The sequence below is a fragment of the Battus philenor genome, unplaced genomic scaffold (genome assembly GCF_028537555.1).
Source record: "Battus philenor isolate CCGP_79_NKW_IND1 unplaced genomic scaffold, ilBatPhil1.0.hap1 SCAF_26, whole genome shotgun sequence".
Classification (NCBI taxonomy): Eukaryota; Metazoa; Arthropoda; class Insecta; order Lepidoptera; family Papilionidae; genus Battus; species Battus philenor.
The window spans coordinates 10,053,433-10,072,520 of record NW_027181689.1 but is presented as its reverse complement, the minus strand read 5'-3'; the positions used below and the strand labels follow the sequence as shown (position 1 = coordinate 10,072,520).

The following is a 19,088-nucleotide window of genomic DNA, read 5'->3' as shown; positions in this document are numbered from 1 at the left end:
ATAGGCATGGTATCATGAACATTCATAAGACCTCCTCCCTCCCCGAAGCCAAAAAAGGGGTTGCAGAGATGATGATATAGGTAGGTAAAACAATATAATGTCATAAAAGCCAAAAAAAAATAAAATAAAAACCTAAAATCAAATTGAGAACGAAATTAATCTTCTAAGATTTACTTTGAATGAATGAATTAACTTTGAAGTTAAAAACGATTTAAGATTAGAAATAATTAATTCTATATTTATAATAGATAGTCATGTCATACCCTAACTAAAGAACGAACATTTTTATTCTTTTTTTCTTCGTATCGACAAACAACCAAATGTCTTGCGTGGGTACTCCGAGAATAGTTTCTTTTGTTACAAGAATCGTATATTTATTCGAACGCGAAATTCCAGTAGATATTTTACAAATAAACAGTACAAATGTTTACAATAAACCGATATTTTCAATGCTTGTTTCCGGAATTTTAAATTCTCCATTTTTTATTCCATTTACTTTGCGAATAATTTCTTAATTAAAATATGACTAGGTAAATATGCATACTATCAATAGGTGATAAGATCACAAATAAATAACAACGATGAAATTTTTATCTATAAATGGCTGGTGTGTGATCAGATTTTACGTTTCTATTTGATATTTACTGTCAAGGCATTTAAAGGGTTACAAGTACCTACCTAATGATTACACTTTAAGCGGATAATAATGTCTTGGATGTAGACCAAATAAATTTCCCTTTATTCATTTACGGTGCAAATAGACCGTAGTTCCGAGAAAGCATACGTTTGTATAGATTCATGTTTTACAAAGCATCGATAGATTGCCAATTTTCAGGTCATTAATTCTTTCTCAAATCGTCCATTGCGAAAGTGAAATAAAACCTCTTTAAAACGGCGTTAAGATATAACGCCGTTTTAAAGAGGTTTTATTACACATCTCACACCATATATCACATACATAAATGGTAGAGGAATGATACTTGCGATCGTAGCACACGAGTTCAATTTCCAGATGCAATCTTATATAATCCACACTATGGATTAATTGTATAGAATTGCCACTGTTCACAAACAAGTTTTAGTGTAGTATGAACAGAAGCGTTTCTGCGTACAATAATGCCAAACTACAATCGCACACCCGCCTGCCAAGTGCGATTATGGTATATCCCCCCCATAAATATCTTTGGAGGAGAATCTATATCTTGTAGTGGACATCTAAGGAATGATAGTTATAAGTATTGGATTAAAGTTGCGAATATTAAGCACAAGTTACTTCCGCATATATCGTAATTAAGTAAATAAGTCATATATCTCGTAGAACCTAGCCATTCACGTCTAAACACATGGTGGACAATCGACTTTAGAGTCTTCGGAAGACACTGGATGCAGGCTGCGTCCAATCAGGTCTATTGTAAATCTATTATGAAAGCGTCTACCGAATGCCGAATGAGCAACTGCCATTTCACACGAGTGGTTCTTCTACTTCTCTTTCCGATTCGATCTCGCAGCGAAACTACGGGAAACCCTCTCCATTTCTCTCTGGATGCCAATTAGCCTCATTGTAATTAAACTTACGATAATTGTTGCACGTATAATCTCTACACCTTAATACAAATCACAGCTACTTAGTTTTAACATTTTAAATATTAATTTTGCAACGTTCATCATAACGCGTGTTGTAGCTACCGCTGTCAAAAGAACACTGCATATAATTCGCCGCCATGTTTATTAATTTATTGTAATACCGTCATCAATCTTTGGGTGCAGATTTTCTTACATTGGGCGTTCATCAGTTGATATGATGATGAAGTGTGTTTACCGGAGTATCAAAAATAATAAAAGATAATAGTCATTACATTTGATTTGTTTACATAGTCGTAAAAACAAATACGTTTGATGATTATTTAAATTAATTATTTTTAATCTGTGATGATAAAACGTTGTCAAAATATGGTCTGTGAAATTTAATGTTATCCAATCGAACGGCTGGCGACACGATCCACCCGCTGTACACGCGTCGCAAAATATGCTGACTCATACATAACGTCAAGGCTTCAGCGGTTATCTGTTCTGCTATGTGATCTGCCTACTACCACTCCAACCTGTCAATACGCTGGGCTTTGTCGGTTACTTTCGTTACGGTAAGGTCCCTAGACTCGCAGTTGCAAGGTTCTAGAGTTCCGAATCGACACCAAGTGCCGGTTGTGGGAAAAAGATTGAGGAGACAACCATCGTCTCCGTCTTGATTGAAGAACAGAATCCTTTCTCAAGTTCTGCAGGTTCGTGGCAAAAATTTTGATAAATGAATAAGTAAAACAGGCAAAAAAAATGTGAACTGGAATTTATTATATTAGTAAAAGTAAAAATGAAAGAAATAACAATACTGTAGCCGTGATAAATAAAAAGAACTGTGATATATGTATAAGAGGAAAATAAAAATAAAATCTATGATATTATAAATAGTAATAAGACCTAACAGCAATAATTGAGGATGGATAAAAAGTTTAAAGATCGGAAGAGAAAAATGGAATGAAAGAGACTGAAAGATAGACATTATGAGGAATGGAAGAAGAGAATAAAAATAATAAAAGAAAGTGAAAAATTTATTATAGAAAATAAAATCCGTGTTCCCACATAAATAGGGGTAGAACGAAAGGTCTCAAAAAACGGGGGCCATCTCGTAAAAAAAAGGTTCTAGAGTGCTAGTGCACCAGATATACCTTATGTCGGTGAAACAATCTTAGTGAATTGTTTTATCAGAATTTAAATTAAAAAGTCAAATTTCGATAATAGTTTGACAAAAATGTTTGTTGTTTTAAATAAGCCTTGTATTTCTTTAAATAAGCCATTCACTACATCTACAAGATGAACGGTTTTTTAATCAATGAATCGTTGTCGAGTCGATAAGTCTGTTATATCTGAGCGTTAATGGTCGCTTTATCAGTTTAAACGGTAATTAATGGCAGTCTGTATCATCGCGACGTTATTTTTATTTATTAATATATCTTGTATGTGGGGGTACGGAAATTTCGTATTTACGAAATAGATGCAAATAAATGCGAAAATTTCTTATAAATGCGAATAAATGCGAAATGTATGCAATTTTTCTGTTTTTCAAGATCATTTTTAAATGAGTTAATTGATGAATATACACACTTTCATAGGTAAATTCAGTGATGTCAACCCCGTATCATAGACCCCTAAGGCCTACGGGATATATTTCTTGGCTTACTTATCAGTTAAGAAGCTCTTTGTTTTGTGTAAAAGACCTCTGGTCAGTTGAAAATCCCTAATTTTTAGAAAAACGCCTTATCTTTTTTTCGAACTCTGCCATCAATGGGCTAATCCATGAACTCAATAATAAAAATATAAATCATAATATGCATGACAATTTGTTGGCCGTCAAATGCAACTTTTCGTCCTTTGATGGAGCAGAATCTAATACAGAGTATTTGACATCCAACTTTACATAGTGGACGCTTAACTCATCTTTAAAATATACAATGTCGTCGTAACAAACTAAAAAAGAACGCTTAAGGTTGCGAATATTAATTTTTTTATGATTTTTTAATTAACTAAACTTGTCAAATGTTAAGGCATGCACCTTTAATTTTTAAAATTTTTTGTCGAAAAATGCCTATTACCCCAAATTTAATAAGTTTTAAAGTATAAATGCGAAATTAATGCGAAATTTGCAATGTTTGAAAAATTTAAATACGAAATTGGTGATTTTTTTTTGCGAAAATTCCGTACCTCTACTTATATGCATTCTTTCAGTTCAAACTAGTTTTTTTGACTAATGCAAGGTTTGATTTTATTTGATTGATAGGTTATAAGAAGCTTTGGAATGTTTCGTCCATTTGTCGTCAATTAGTGTTTATAATAAAGTAATGATAATTTACAATGAAATGACGTTTTTATAATTTGGATTACTTATAATCAATTATTGTTTGTTATCTGCCGTTGCAGATTTTGTTCTGCCAGTCATTGCATAAAGCAATGGTTAGCAACCTTTTTATTAAAGGTGCCAAATCAATTTTTAAATTTTATTAGCGGGTCGACATAAGTTAATTTTATTAATAATTTACAAAACTTCAAAAAAAAAGTAAATATTTACATATTATATATGAAATACAGCATGTTAGTTACACAGTTTAAAACTCAAGGACGGCAGGATAAATTTTTATGATAATTATATATTTTTGGATTTATCTTTAAGGCAGAATAAAAAAAATCAAGGTAAGAACAAAAAAACGAATTTACTTGAAATTTTCAAACAAAATTTGGCAATTTTTTTAAATACAAAGTTATTTAATTTCAAAGATAGAAATTTTTTTTTAATATCATATGATGTCGGTCACTTTTTATTCAGTCTTCGGGAACTTATTAATTTTATAGCAATATATTGATGGAAAGGTCGAAATTTCGAAAATGCTTGTTAGGTCGCAATAAAATGTTTAGCGAGCCGTATGTTGCTCGAATGTTGCATGTTGCATGTAGGGTCGAATATAGATAACTTCACATCACGCATGCGCGAACTTTTTCCCGTTAATTATAGCTTTGGGGTATTGAAAGTTTAAAGCATACGTCATAAACGGCTTTTTTTAATTTTTAAAGTGTGGATCGTATACGCCCCACACAGCCTGAAAGAATAATCTTCAAAAATTGCCGTGACACGAAACGTATTAATGGCTCAATTATGTGCTGTGTGGTTTCTTTTCGCTCACACTTTCTTTTTATTGTTTATTTACACTTATAACAGCATACAATATTTTTTATTGTACTTGTGAGGTACTTTGTCTAAATTACGGTACTTCGCTCAAACTTTCGTTCACCGGCAATGGTTCAACATGGCGCCTGTCAGTGTCTTGAACGAAAGTTTTTTTTAAGGATGAATAAAATATTATTGTCTATGGTTCAGTAATCTGTAGTATAATCCAATGCAAGCGATTTTAAACTGTATTTTTAAGGTTATTTGATATATTTTAGCCTACTTCGTTGCGATAGACGTCCATTGCAAGTCCAAAGCGTCTGCCGGCGAATTTAACTATGCCGTCTTTGTCTACCTTTTATCTTTACATTCAGATAATACCTGTTGTGGTATTATAAAAAATAATAAGGTAATATATACGACTGTGGGTCATTTACAACCTCTTTTTATTTTTATTTGTTTTATTTTTACTTTTTATTTTGACAGTTTGTGACGCTTTTCAGTTTTGCATCTGTGTATCTGTCAGTATATTGTTACGAATTAGTCTGTAGCCTAGTTTTGTAAAATTATAATGAAATTACCACCATCGTTTGAATTTATTTAATCCGTTTATACAGTCCACACGCTCGTCAACATTATATATTTGGATTTTTTTTCACATCTAGATTACGCCATCTTGAAAATGATCCCAAGACTCGTATGGTAGATGAAGTAAACAGGGGCGTAAGAGAAAGGATGAACGCAGTGGCGTAGCTAGGGGCTGGCGAGCGGGGCGACCGCACCAGGCACCACAAGCAGGGGGGGCACCAAAGTTGAAAATAATTTTTTTGAATTGTTTTTTTTTACTGATGAACAATGAAATGTTGAAAGAAAAATGAAAACCATAATTTAAAGTAAATAACATAAAAAGAATATCGAATTTTACTATTTTTTTGCTAAAAAAGTTGTTAAATAACATGATAATTAAAAAAAAGTAAACGTTACAAATTATAATATATACAGTGTTTAAGCCTTTCATTCGTAAAACACATAGTGTTTTTTAAAAGGGCCCTAAATCACAAAAACACATCTGTGTTTCAAACTAGTCGACACTATTGATTTTGAAAATGTGATAAATGACTTTGCAGGCCAAAAAGCGAGGAGTGTTCGTTTTTAAATTTTCCCAATAAATTTTTTTAAGATCTAATGTTATTTTATATACATTTATTATTATTTTGAACCAAAAAAAAATATATATTAACAACATTCCGTCCTGAATTTTGAAATTATTTACTCTTTGGGGGGGGGGGGGCACGAAGCCCCAATCTGCCCCAGGCCCCAAATACCATAGCTACGCCACTGGATGAACGACTATGCATTTTAAATTAACTTTTGCAAGATGCATGTCTATAGAAACGCCTTTATAGGAGAAAAAATGATCCGACAGAACTGAAGGACTAATAAGCGCCGACGACAATATTGTAAACACTTGATTCCGATTAATTCACAAAATTACTCCAGTTAATAAGTGAAGAACCCCATGACTATGCCTACATAAAAGCTAATCTATCACCTCCCTGTGTTCCGTCCCTCAATATTAAAGACCGTGACACTCCATTGAAATCACTAACATAATTATTTTAATAGCGTCAGTTACCTACTCAATCCGATATGTGACGTAACATCCCCAAGCCTGGGCTCCCGAAAAACCCCACAAACATGGATCCTGTTAAGTCTAAATTAGCGTCTTACACGTTAATTTTTTGTAAAAATATTGTTATAACTGTAAGCACTATGAAACAACTGAAAAAAATACAAGAAGACGATAGAGATATCTCTATTTTTCGCATAATATACGACATTGATTTGACAACGCAACGACAGCTGATATCCGGTTTGAGTTAATCAAAATTCCCAATACGTGAACGTAATAATGACCGATAAAAACATTTATATTGTTTTACAATTATGTATAAGCTTTATCACTGTTAATGCAAATAAAATTCTACGATTGAATTCCTTGTGAACCTTTACACAGAATAACCACTGACACTTTCAAATAACATAACGGGGTCAATTTTGAAAGTAGCCGCTTTAGTCCACAATATCAACAAATCTTCACTAATTTTAAAATGATGCAGTTAAATATGTTTATTAAAATCAGTATTTACTAATTTTCAGGCAATAAAAATTTAGGCGGGAAAATTTCCAAGTTTTTTTTTTATTTGACAAGGACATGGAAATTTAATTATTAAAATGCAATATGCAAGGCTGAAAAACATAATAAATATTTGCTGTAATAATAACTTACAAAATGAGAAAGTGGATACGGGCTAGTAAAAAAGCAGACGCATAGGAATGCTCGCAAAATATTTCTTTTGGAGAACGGACGTAAACATAGCGAAACTGGGTGCCTTGCCAAGTCAAGTTCTCAGGGTCGCGGACGTCTTTAGTTTTGGTGAAATTGTTCCTCGTACGTATATATGTGCTAAAAATATTCGCAATAAATCATATAAAAACGATTACGATATCACGTGCCTAGGAAGGCGCCACTCACCTTTCTGTTACTGGCACCGCTTTCGATTTGAGCTCGTAGTACATGAAGTCCTGATGCTGGGCCGCCGTCATCTCATCCAAGATGTGGTCCACATGGTAATCGTTCGTCAAGAAGGAGGCAAGATCGAATCCCATATCGATACCGGATTCATCCATTTTTACAAATACACAAGCACAAACTTTTCCACTGTTATCGTATTACATAAAAATATTAAAGATCCATATTTAGAAAACAAAACGTGGCTGTTTATATGAGAATTGGATGCGTATCTCAACAGCATCCATCCTCACAGCTGTCTACTTGTTGCTTTTGTTGACTGATAGATATACGTATCTGATACTAGAGGAAAATACGCTGCTAAATTACATGCAAACCTACCGCCCAAATAACATTTGACAACGGTAACCATTCATACATTGTCGCATTATTTACATTCAATTATTTTTGCAATGGTAATTTTTTCTAGTATGTGTCATTTTAAATCTTTCAATAAATAAACTTTTCCTCCTAATACATGTAAATATTAACATTGAGAATTAACTAAAACACCTGTAGTAAAATTTCAATTTTAATTTATTTTCATGTTAACAAGCAAGGTCATTGCCAATTGTGTTTTTAATAGCAACACATAAAGCACCTGAAAAAACATACGTTCCAAAACCTGTTTCGGACGAGTTTTTATACCTTTGCCATTTCACATTTAATTCATTTTGTAAATTATTTATTTCTAAATGCGCATTTTATCAAAGTAAAATATTTCAAAAATTGTAACTATAGAAATAAATTTATTTTAAGCAAAACCAAGTAATAAAAATAATGTTTAAAATTTGATACTGAACGATTTTAAATCTCCGTATTGTCTATGGTTCTAGTTATATACGAAACCGACATAATATCGGCGTCGTTACTAATCAAGTGTTTTTCTATACAATCAATTGCTTATTTGTTAATTACGCTCTAATTATTTAATTGTCAAAAATGTCGAAAGCACATCCACCAGAATTGAAAAAGTAAGTTCTTTTTTAATTATTATTACGTAGGATAATAATTGTATTAAAACTAAAATATTACACATAATATAACCTCTCATTGATTTCGACCCATCTTTAAACAACAATACTTGTAATTATTAATTGTAATTTACTTATTATTTCTTTGTTTATTTGTTTTAAACAGGTTCATGGACAAAAAACTGTCTATTAAACTTAATGCTGGACGTGCAGTAACTGGCGTACTACGCGGTTTCGACCCATTCATGAACCTCGTTCTGGACGAATCTGTCGAGGAGTGTAAAGACGGACAAAGGAACAATATCGGGATGGTTGTAAGTATTAAAAATTGTTACTGAAACATTTACAACAAAGTCATATACATACAACATAACTTTTGTTTCTTTAATTGTATGATTATAAATTTTATAAGCTTTTGAGGGAACAGAAAATAATAAAATTTTATGAAAAGTTTTAATTTAAGTTTTATTGCCAGCGTCATTATAGTTATATATTAATTGGCAAAATGTCTGCTTGAATTATATAAGGATTTCAGTGCTATAAACATAGAATAGCTAATTTGTACTAAAGTAGTTTTTGTCTGTGATAAGCAACCTGTATTTAATTCTTAAATTATTAGTATGACTGCTAAGGACATTTTATAGTAATTATAATATTTACTTTGAAGTATAAGATCTTGAGTTTATCCATTAACTTAGTTTTAACTTAGTACAGTAAGAGAACGAACTATAGCAGCTTCAATGCTGGTAGACACTAAAAGTAATTATTTGTGTTAACTTATCTATCAGGTATTAACGCCTATCCCATATTTTTTTTTTTTATTGAAAAGAGATAACTTTCTAGGATTTTATATAATAAGTCCTTTCGCATTGTAGGCAGAAAAGCCTGGTATGATTATTGTGGTTGACAAATAGAGTAGCATTTAAAATGTTTCTACTCATTTTTAAGAATAGGTTTTAATACTTTTTAACCTCAGTTATCATGTCTTTCTTGTATTATTTATAAATTCCAACTGCGTTATTGTAAAATCACATATGATTTATCAAAAAAAAGAATGAAAATTAAAAAAATTTGCCATTGTATTGTACAATATAAATTTTCTTCATTGATTATTTATCTTTTTGTTGATAATTATTTATTTGTTTCAGGTTATTAGAGGAAACAGCATCATTATGTTAGAATCATTAGATAGAATATAGCATTAATGTAATTCCCCTAAAATAAGTTTATATAAGGCAATAAAAATTTGATAAATTACCAGTTGTTTTTTGGAATGTAATTTTATAACTGTCTTAATATTATGTTTCAATAACTATCTAGTTTTATATATTTGATGAAGAAGATTTGGCCTTATTTTGTGCCGCATCAGTGTACCAAGATGATGTTCATCCCTTTATAAGTCCATACTAAGCTGCTGCAGTCTTGTATTCCAGCAACATTGGTCTTTTGCTGATTGTGGGAGTCCAGCATGATATGTAAATATAAATTTTTGAAAAAATATAAATTTGTTCAGTCACACCAAATTTAAAACAGGCAATAAAGGTTCCATTTGACATTCAATAATAAAATAGTGATGCAGCAAAAAAAATTGTTGCGGATGTTTGTGCTAATTATTTGAACACAAGCAAACGAAAAAATTATTAAGAAAATATGTGAAAGACAAAAACACCAAATGAATATAAATAGTGAATTAGAACTTTTTATTGAAATTGTCAAAATGTCACAAATCAATGGAATCAAAGGCTGGTCATTATGAAGGTGTAACAAAATTGTTACACTGGTGGGTATGTCATATTCAAAACATATTAGTAACTTTAAGAGTGATAACACATTTATCGAGATAAATACTTAGCAAAAAATAACCCATGCTGTGGGACACAAAAAACTGGTTGTAAGCACTATTAAAATCTATATGTGTATGTGAAAACTTTTGTGAGCCAGACAGTGAAGATTTTGGTCTACAAAATTGAATATTGTTATTATTGCTTGCTGATATAAATGATACCGTGGCAGTACATATCTGGAAAAAACCTTCTAAAAGCAACATACAGTCAACGAATTGTAAATACGTACTGATTCTTTACTCTTGTATATACAACTTTATCAATGAACCTATTTAGTTAATATTTTTATGACAGGTAACGAGATTTCTTTTTAAAAAAAGTTAAAATAGGATGTTACCTGTAAATTTATTATTTGTACTAGTGCTTAAATATTGTCAGCTTAAAAAAGTAATTAATAATAAGAGAATATTTTAGTACAGTTACTATTATTAAACTTTTATGCGAACTGTGGACCAACATTTTAAATCATACAAAATAGTAGAAAACCAGTTGTTCATGATAAAAAACCTAAGTTCACATGTATCTCATTTCGAATAGTACACTTTCTCTGAAGGAGAAACTTGTGTTAAAAAAGCAAATTTATCATATATATATATATTTAAAAATATATACCATTTATTTCAATAATTACACCGCTTTGTATTTACGAATTTTGTAGTGTTAATAAATCCATCATTCTATAATTACGAAATAATAACAAAATATCTCTTAGTAAGAAAAGGACCAATATTTAGCCACTTCCTAACATGCAGTGGTAGTCGTGCAATGAAATGTACCGCCCGCCAGCCCGCTGATAAATGTGTATGCGGCAAACAATGCGAATCACACAACCGCCACCACCAAATTACTCAACACGTGTTTCACCCCTTCACGGGGCATCTTCAGGAGTTATGTTACACCGATTAGTGCCAAACACAGTGTTTGGCACTAACTGCACGACTACAACTGCATGTGCGGAAGTGGCTAAATATTGGTCCTTTTCTTACTTAGGATGGACTTCCGCGAGGTAACGCCTGATTCAATTAAATAAAATATCTCTTTTTTCGCGGTCGTCATCTTAGTTCTTTTTTTCTTAGTTTACCTTAGATGCTTTTCCTTAACAATTTGTTTTACAATGAATTGGGTCAGGAGGCCTCTGTTTGAAATCACTTCGTCGTACGGTCTGTGGCACGGAGGCGCAAGTCGCTTAAAAGAGAACCTCGATTTGAACAATCTTATAATGCGCGATAGATCGTGACTGGATCACGGATCAATCAATCGGACCATTATCAGAATAAAAAATATATTTTACAAAGTTAACTTTTTATTTGCCAATATTTTACTCAATCGATTACAAATAGCAACACAAAACTGTACTTATTTTTCATTTGATGTTACCTAACTGTCACTGTCAAACGAACGGTTTTTGTCAATTTGTCATTTCCTTTACTTCCTTGACATACATTCGGATTGTTTTCAAAAGTTTGTGCTCACAAAAACAATGCGAGATGTGCTGTGAATAAAAATTAATGTTGTGCTTAATAGTGGTGCAGTAAAAATTTTGAGTTTCGACTTTAAGGTATGGTTTAATACTTCAATTACTTATCCTAAGATTGAGCTGTTCAAAGAATTCTTAGAAATATGATGTGGTGTCGATGTAGCATTCTTTGTTTATTTTGACCGACGTTGAAAATGAAGGGCGTCACAGCTTATTATTAATATTGATTTTGATTAGAAATTAGAGAATAAATAATGTATTTAACGTTATATGTAAGTCTTTTGAAAATTCTAATATATTTGTAGCACTTTATGTCCGATCTGCTCTAATTGTTAGACGATTACAGTTTGTAACACTTTGCGGTAAGTACTAAATTCGCCTAACTAGTGGCTTGAATTCTGAGTCAGCACCATCTGAATAATGTAATATAACACACATACCTATTGACCTGGTTAATATGTATTGTGATAAAACAGATTCTAATAACAAATAGAACTAAATCGCAAAGTTACAAGAATATTACTAGTTTTAGTTCAAAAAATTAATTTACAGGCATCTTATCTTCTATATTTTATACACTGTGATCAGATATCTTATGACATATTTATCTCAACTTATTTGTTAGATAAAAATGTGGCTCTTTGTCTGTGTGTCTACTAACAGCGAGATATAATATGTATTGGCAAAGTATCCCATAACATTAAACAAATTTAAATAAGTTTGCCTATTGCATCCATACACAGCATTAACTATGCTTGCTTATGTTAATTTATAAAACAGAAAAAGAATATTAAAGGACCCTGAATAATAAAACAAGACATGAACAATCTTTGTAAATTAATTATATAAATAACTAGGAGGAATTATTTTTAGTGTCTACACCTGTGAACAAGCAGGTGTAGTTCTCTTACTTACAAAGACAGTTATTTTAAAAAGATGTTTTTTATACAAAAGTGTTTTCTATAATAACATTGGGCTGACATTCTCATACTTAAGCAGTCTTCTTGTACTGCTTATAGTTAAGGCAAAGTCTCACTTAAGCTAACTTAATTAAGATTAACTTAATGGTGCTACAACTAATAAAGATGCAACTTGAATTGATTCTCTATTATTGATTCATTGCCTAACTTTGATCATCTTGGTCTGACTGACTTGCCTTGAGACATCAGACTTCAAAAGGATAGCCTTTATATATTTAAAAGAAAATATTTCTGAATGTATTATGACAGCTAACAAAATATCTGAAACAAGGCGACCACTAGGAATAAACAATGAATTCCATGAATCAGTCAAGTTGACAGTGTAACCAGAGGTCACAATGAAGCATTAGTTTGCATGTTATTGTGGGTTGAAGTTAAGTTTGTGGCATGAATACTGATTATGTTTATGGATTTACATTATAGTATTTGCAGAGTTCCAATCTATTGTTTATTTATCCATTGCTATGTTTAAGTTCAGCACAGTGAAATAACACAGTAAAGCAGCATTTTAAATTGAGCTCCATTATAACATGTAATAATATCTATGCATATCATACGCTTATAGTGAAGATTACGGTAGTATGTATGTCATTCTTAAGACGCTGTATAATAGAAAATAGTAGAATATGAAAGAAAAGAAAAGATAGCTCATATAAATAATGATAGAAGAGTAGAAATAAAACCAATGCAAAGTAATAAAATCATTATAAAATATCAAAACCTGTTGGAGGTATCCCAAATGCTTTATCAGTAGAGGATATAGTTCATATTAAATGTTACTTATGACTATTTTTCTTTAAATACTATAGTATGACAGGCAAGACAACAAAATGTTTGCTAATTCACTAATAAAATTACAATGTTAACTCTTTTTTATAGCACAAACATGAAGATTTGTTTTAATTTTCCAGTGATAATAATGTATGCTTTACTAGCATTCAATTTCATAAAATATTAAATGGTATGGTGCTAACCTAAACCTCTTTAATATTTTAAATTCAAGTGAATTCTGAAAGCTTCCACTTAGATATATACTTCAATGACATTACAGAATTTTGATGGTGATAAGTTCTTAACTTGCTTTGTGGATGTGTTATGCTTGTGATCACAATGATGTCAAGCAATTACTTACTTGGTTCTCTTTAAGTTTCCACACTATCTTAGAAAAATATCAAAATAATTTAAGTTTTAGTACCATTATGATAAAATATACATAAAAATTAAAGGCTTAAAAGAAATTGGAATGTAGTTTTAATTATAATTTTTTGTATCAGTGAAATTATATAATAATGGACTATGTATAGTTTATTATTTGTAGCACCAATGGGTAATTTCAAAAAATATGATTTCTATTATAATTTATTGAAATTTAGTCAATTAATTTTGCAAAATTTTTGACAGAAAATTATATCAACTATACTAATCTAGTTATAAAATTGGCCAACAGTTTATCGCAGAATACTGCAACAAATTATATCTCTTTGACAAATAAACTGTTTACAAAACTGTAAACATCAGATGTCCTTTCCAAGAAACACATTGACAACAGATGGTAACAGCATCAGTTCTGGGTTAGGCTCTGGGGGAATTGCTGCTCACCAGAATACTAGCTTAGACTCACAGAATCCTCAAATCAACTCTATGATAAGTTAAACAATAGAATAAGATATATATTGTTGTATACCCTTTTTAATAAAGAAGTCACAGGTTAATGATACTTGACTAACTATTTAACCACAGATTTTGTATAAATAATTTGGTTTTGCCATGCTTAAAACATTTTTATATATCAAAAGAGATGCAATAGTTTACAGGATGATACATGGATTCTTTACAATTTTATTTGCTGTTCTTAGTATAAACAAAAATTTCAATGAGATTTTCTCGGTTTTGGACTAATTATGTGTTTCAAAGAATTACTATAACTTATATGTACGACTTAATAATAAATGAAGTGTGGGTATAATTATTTTATTTTTGAAACAAAAAAGTTTTTATTTTGACAAATATTTTAGAGTCTTAACATTCTGTATTGAAGATGATAGACTACCAATTGTAGAGCAGGATGTCCAGCCGAAAGTTGGCCGGATATATAAGGTTGTCAAAGGATGTAGGAAGTGGGGCGCTTCCAGCAGGTCTTATTGGGAATCTATGAACAACACCAATGTCGCGCAGTAGACATCCTATGGTTCAAATGATGATGATGATATAGTCACTTCCACCGAATAGACCCGTATAATGCTATTGGGCGCTTATTCTTTTCCTATCAAATTTGGCATCTACAGGTAGCATACACCATGTGATTTTTTCTAATATAAAAAGTATGACATTTTTTTAAAATTTTTGTGTTATTAGACGTTTCAATGAATTACTATAACTTATATGTAAGACCAAATGTTAAAAAAACTATGTGGATATAATTTTCTTTTCTGAAACAAAAAAGTGTTTATTTTGACAAATATTCTAGATCCTTAAGATTAATTAAATGTTATATAGACAATGAACTAATCGTCGCCCCTCCGAATAAACCCGTATTATCAAATTCGGCATCTACAAGTAGTATTACTGCATGGGATTTTTTTGGGAATATTTTAAATATAAAATAAACGGTAAACTACTATTACTATATAATTTATACAAATTTATATATATATATATATATATATATATATATATATACTTTTGTACTTTTTTCTGAATATTTTTACAGTAATGTCTTATTACCACAATCTATTTTAAAGAGTCAATCACAAACTAAGCCAATGTGACTCAAAAATAACAGTAAAAAGTATTGTAGTGAAAGAGTTGGCAGTAATGTACACATGAATAATATCATGTTGCAACCTTGCTAATGACGGTCGAAATAAAATTTCTGTCAAATAACATCTCTCAAAAAGGTTTAAATTTAACTCCAGTAAAATCTATTTTCAATAATAACTTAGATAATTTCCATAATAAATAAACAGAAATTAAATGCATGGATGCAGGAAAAAACAGCTTTAATTTAGTATGTAAATAACCCGTGTAGGGTGAATATAATGAAAGCTATTAAAGTAGTGAGTATGAGATATTTAAAGTAATTTAAATTTATTAATTTTTGGAAAAGTGGTTACTTTTCCAAATAAGTTTAGGAATCCTTGCTCTTGAGACTTAATAAATATAAGGTAATGAATATATATATTTGACCTCCACTGTTGTATATGATTTATGCACAAGTCAGAGCTTCTACGAATAAAAAACTTAAATGAAGGTAATTTATTGTAATTACGTAAGTGTTTGCCTGTCAGTAACATTGAGGTGGTAATACAAAGCAGTTGGTATGGGTGATATATTTCAACGTAAGTTTAAGTATTTATAATATTATATGTATGATATATGTATTTTGAATCTTTGTGGGCTTTTAAAGTCTTATTAATTAATGGTATTATTCTTTGTAATTTATAGTATGTCTATATCATTTTACTTTACTTTTATTAAACATATTGTAATTTCATCAGTGGTAAAAGATTACGAAACAATATAGAATGTATTATATGATCTTGCTACAAAACAGAGCTGTTTCTGCAATGTATAAAATGAATAGTATTAGGGGGACCGGAAAGTAATGTTGCTTTCTTAAGTTAAATTCACAAGACTACATTTTTACACATGTTTTTATTTCTCATCAACAATATATTCACCTCCGTTATCAACAAGCTTTTGCCATCTTGTATACAAAATGAATGCCGGAGCGGTAAAAATTTATCGGTTTTTCTGAGAAATTTGTTGAGAGAAAAAACATTACTTTCCAGTCTCACTAATAGAAGCTTAAATAAAAGTTTTGTGAAGAAAATATTATGATGTTACATAGTTATTTATGATATATGATAATCTGGTCTATATATATGGTTTGGTATATATGTAAAACAATATTAATGAACATAAGAAAAATAGTCATATGCATAAGGTGTTAATAATAAAAATAAGTATGTTATATCATTTTATAGGCGACTTAAAGTTAACAATTCTTTTGTGGTATGTGTAAGGTATTAATATATTTATGTAATGTCTCTGAGTTACCGTAAATTAAATTTGTAAAATTATTTAAATAAAAATTGAAAAAATCGTACAAGATTTTTACAGTGATAATAGACCTTCAAAATTAATTGCTCTGCAATAGAAAACCTCGTTTGGGCAGCCAGGTAGAATAGAGTGCTTCCTCCATTCACTGTATTTGTACATGGGCAGCAGTCTTGTCCTTTTCCAGGCACGCCCTACACAAAAAACTTTTTGTATTATCATCATTTGATATTTAGATTCATATTTACATAAAGTAGAAGTGTGGGCATATTTTGGTAATCACTATTGTGATAAAAAAATTTCAATTTTTTTACAATTGTTTTTTTAAGTACATTTTGGTATAGTACACCTCACCACACTACCTATGTAAGTTTAAAAAAAACACTACCTATGTAACGTTTTTTTAGTCGTGCGACAGAGATAGCGCTATACGAAGCCGAAATAAGCCAATTGTCTCTTTCCAAAGGTCGATGTGCAATATTTATCGCCGGGTATTGTATTTGCTTGAAACTTTGCTTTAGTTTTGTCAAAATTTTCATTTTAATTTATTATTTAATGTATATAAAATTTTGATTTAACAGCTGGTGTTTCCTTATTTATACAGTTAACATAACTAAATTGAGATCAACTGGAAAATAAACTCATTGACACGCCTGATAATGGTCTTATCAATGTATTATTCATTCATCCATGTGGATTTAATTCGTATAATAAACATATGTTATTACATATGTACATACATATGTTTTTGCCTATATTGCAGTACGTTTTGTTGTAAACTTATCAAATGGAATTAATCATTATTTTCCGGTACATGTACATGTTTCTGTAATATTCATGGTATTATTTGAATATTTGTTTCAGTTTTATTATTTTATAAAGTCAATGTATGAAAATCTTGACCTAGATATTAGAATAATAATAACTATGAAGAATAAAGGTGTATACAAGGTTTGATGAGCTTGGTATACCTTTCTATAGACTTCATAAACATATTAACTATTTTGCCAACTGTGTAATCATTATCCTCGTGTAAGAAAAGGATCAATATTTAGCCACTGTGTGACACACTTCTGTGACTCTGTGTTTGGCACTAATCGGTGTAACATAGCTCCTGAAGATGCCCCGTGGAGGGCTGAAACACGTGTTGAGTGATTTAACGGTGGCAGTTGTGTAATTCGCATTGTTTGTCGCATAATCATTTATCAGCGGGCTGGCGGGCGGTGCACTTTGTTGCACGACTACTACTGCATGTGCGGAAGTGGCTAAACATTGGTCCTTTTCTTACTTAGGATGGGCTTCCGCAAGGTAACACCTGATTCGATTAAATACGTCATCCTCATGTCAGCCTATAGATGCCCACTGCAGGGCGTCCTACCAAAGATCGTTGCAATGACCGGTCTTGTGCTCCCCGCACCCAGCGACATCCCACGACTATATCTATGTCGTCGGTCCACCAGTGGAGCAACTACCTCACCTCTAGCATTATTTATATATTTTTTATATTATTCGTAGAGAACTGAGACTTGCGATCGTAGGTAGCGAGTTCGATTCCGGGATACAATCTTATAAAATTCGCCCTGTGCATCAATTATATAGGATTGCCAACAAGCCAGAAAAATATCGAGTACCAAATTGACTAGCAATATTACAGTGTTTCTTATACGTTCGACGAACTTTTGTTTAACCACTTATCTCATACAAGTTTTTTAGATTTTGTATTGAATATATATTTAATTACACGAGTATCTCGTAAGATTAGTTTAATTCTGGCTAGGCCGCCCAGGGTTCCGCCTCGCACACGCACGCGGACTGCCCGGCGTGGCAGTCGGAGCGGCGGATACTGGCGCACGAGATCGGACAGGATCTTTCCTTGCCAGCAGTCGTGTCGGCGATGCTGAGCTGGTCATAGGCATGAGACCGTCATGGTTCAGAAGGAGGCGGTCGAACGGGATCGGCAGAGGACAGATCCCGCTCGGAGACGACGCAGTCAGCGCAAGGAAGTGCCTCGCGACGGCCTTCTGGTGAATGGTGTTCCCCTACCATAAACGGGGCCTTCGGAGTCGCGGGAGTTTAGGGTGGGGGGCCCTAAACTCCCACTTGCTTCGGCGACTCTGAGGCGGACGATGATACCCAAGGACGAGCTATCTAGAATCGATCCCTGACCGGGAGATACCGCGGTCCCCCTTATAGCGCAGAGAGCGACCACCGTGGGAGGTTAAGTGGGTAGGAATCCAACATACCTCTGTCCTCCCCCAGAGGCGGGGCATCTTGAACGTCTGAAAGATTCCCCCCCAGCCCCGAAACAAAAAAAAAAGTTAACTCTGGCTGACTTAGTTTTTCGCTGATGATGAGATGGTTACACTTTTAATCTCTTCATTGTTGTATTTGTTTTAACGAATAAATAGAAGAAATTTACTAAAATGGACCATACAGTTTTTTCTTATATTCGTCTTTGATCTGTGCGTCGT

General features: G+C 31.8%; 2 protein-coding genes across 2 annotated transcripts in view; one reads left to right on the top strand and one right to left on the bottom strand.

The window, feature by feature from the left end:
* The window catches only part of Mitf (transcription factor Mitf), a 184,265-nt gene extending 176,718 nt beyond the window's left edge, over positions 1-7,547 (bottom strand). Inside the window, exon 1 of the mRNA XM_068768556.1 lies at positions 7,248-7,547. Coding sequence (XP_068624657.1) covers positions 7,248-7,402 — 155 coding nt within the window. The 5' untranslated portion in view covers positions 7,403-7,547. The remainder of the gene's footprint in view (positions 1-7,247) is intronic.
* Positions 7,548-8,120: 573 nt separating this feature from the next.
* On the top strand, positions 8,121-9,511 carry SNRPG (small nuclear ribonucleoprotein G). Its single transcript, XM_068768692.1, has 3 exons — positions 8,121-8,257; positions 8,424-8,571; positions 9,406-9,511. The coding sequence occupies exons 1-3, from the start codon at positions 8,226-8,228 to the stop codon at positions 9,454-9,456; spliced, it is 231 nt and encodes a 76-aa protein (XP_068624793.1). The 5' UTR covers positions 8,121-8,225; the 3' UTR covers positions 9,457-9,511.
* The last annotated feature ends 9,577 nt before the right edge of the window (positions 9,512-19,088 follow it).

Bases quoted from the DNA above. Each gene is read 5' to 3' on its own strand.
- SNRPG (XM_068768692.1), top strand. From the start codon at position 8,226: ATGTCGAAAGCACATCCACCAGAATTGAAAAA. The intron at 8,258-8,423 runs GTAAGTTCTTTT...TGTTTTAAACAG, and splicing joins CATCCACCAGAATTGAAAAA to GTTCATGGACAAAAAACTGT. The intron at 8,572-9,405 runs GTAAGTATTAAA...TATTTGTTTCAG, and splicing joins GGAACAATATCGGGATGGTT to GTTATTAGAGGAAACAGCAT.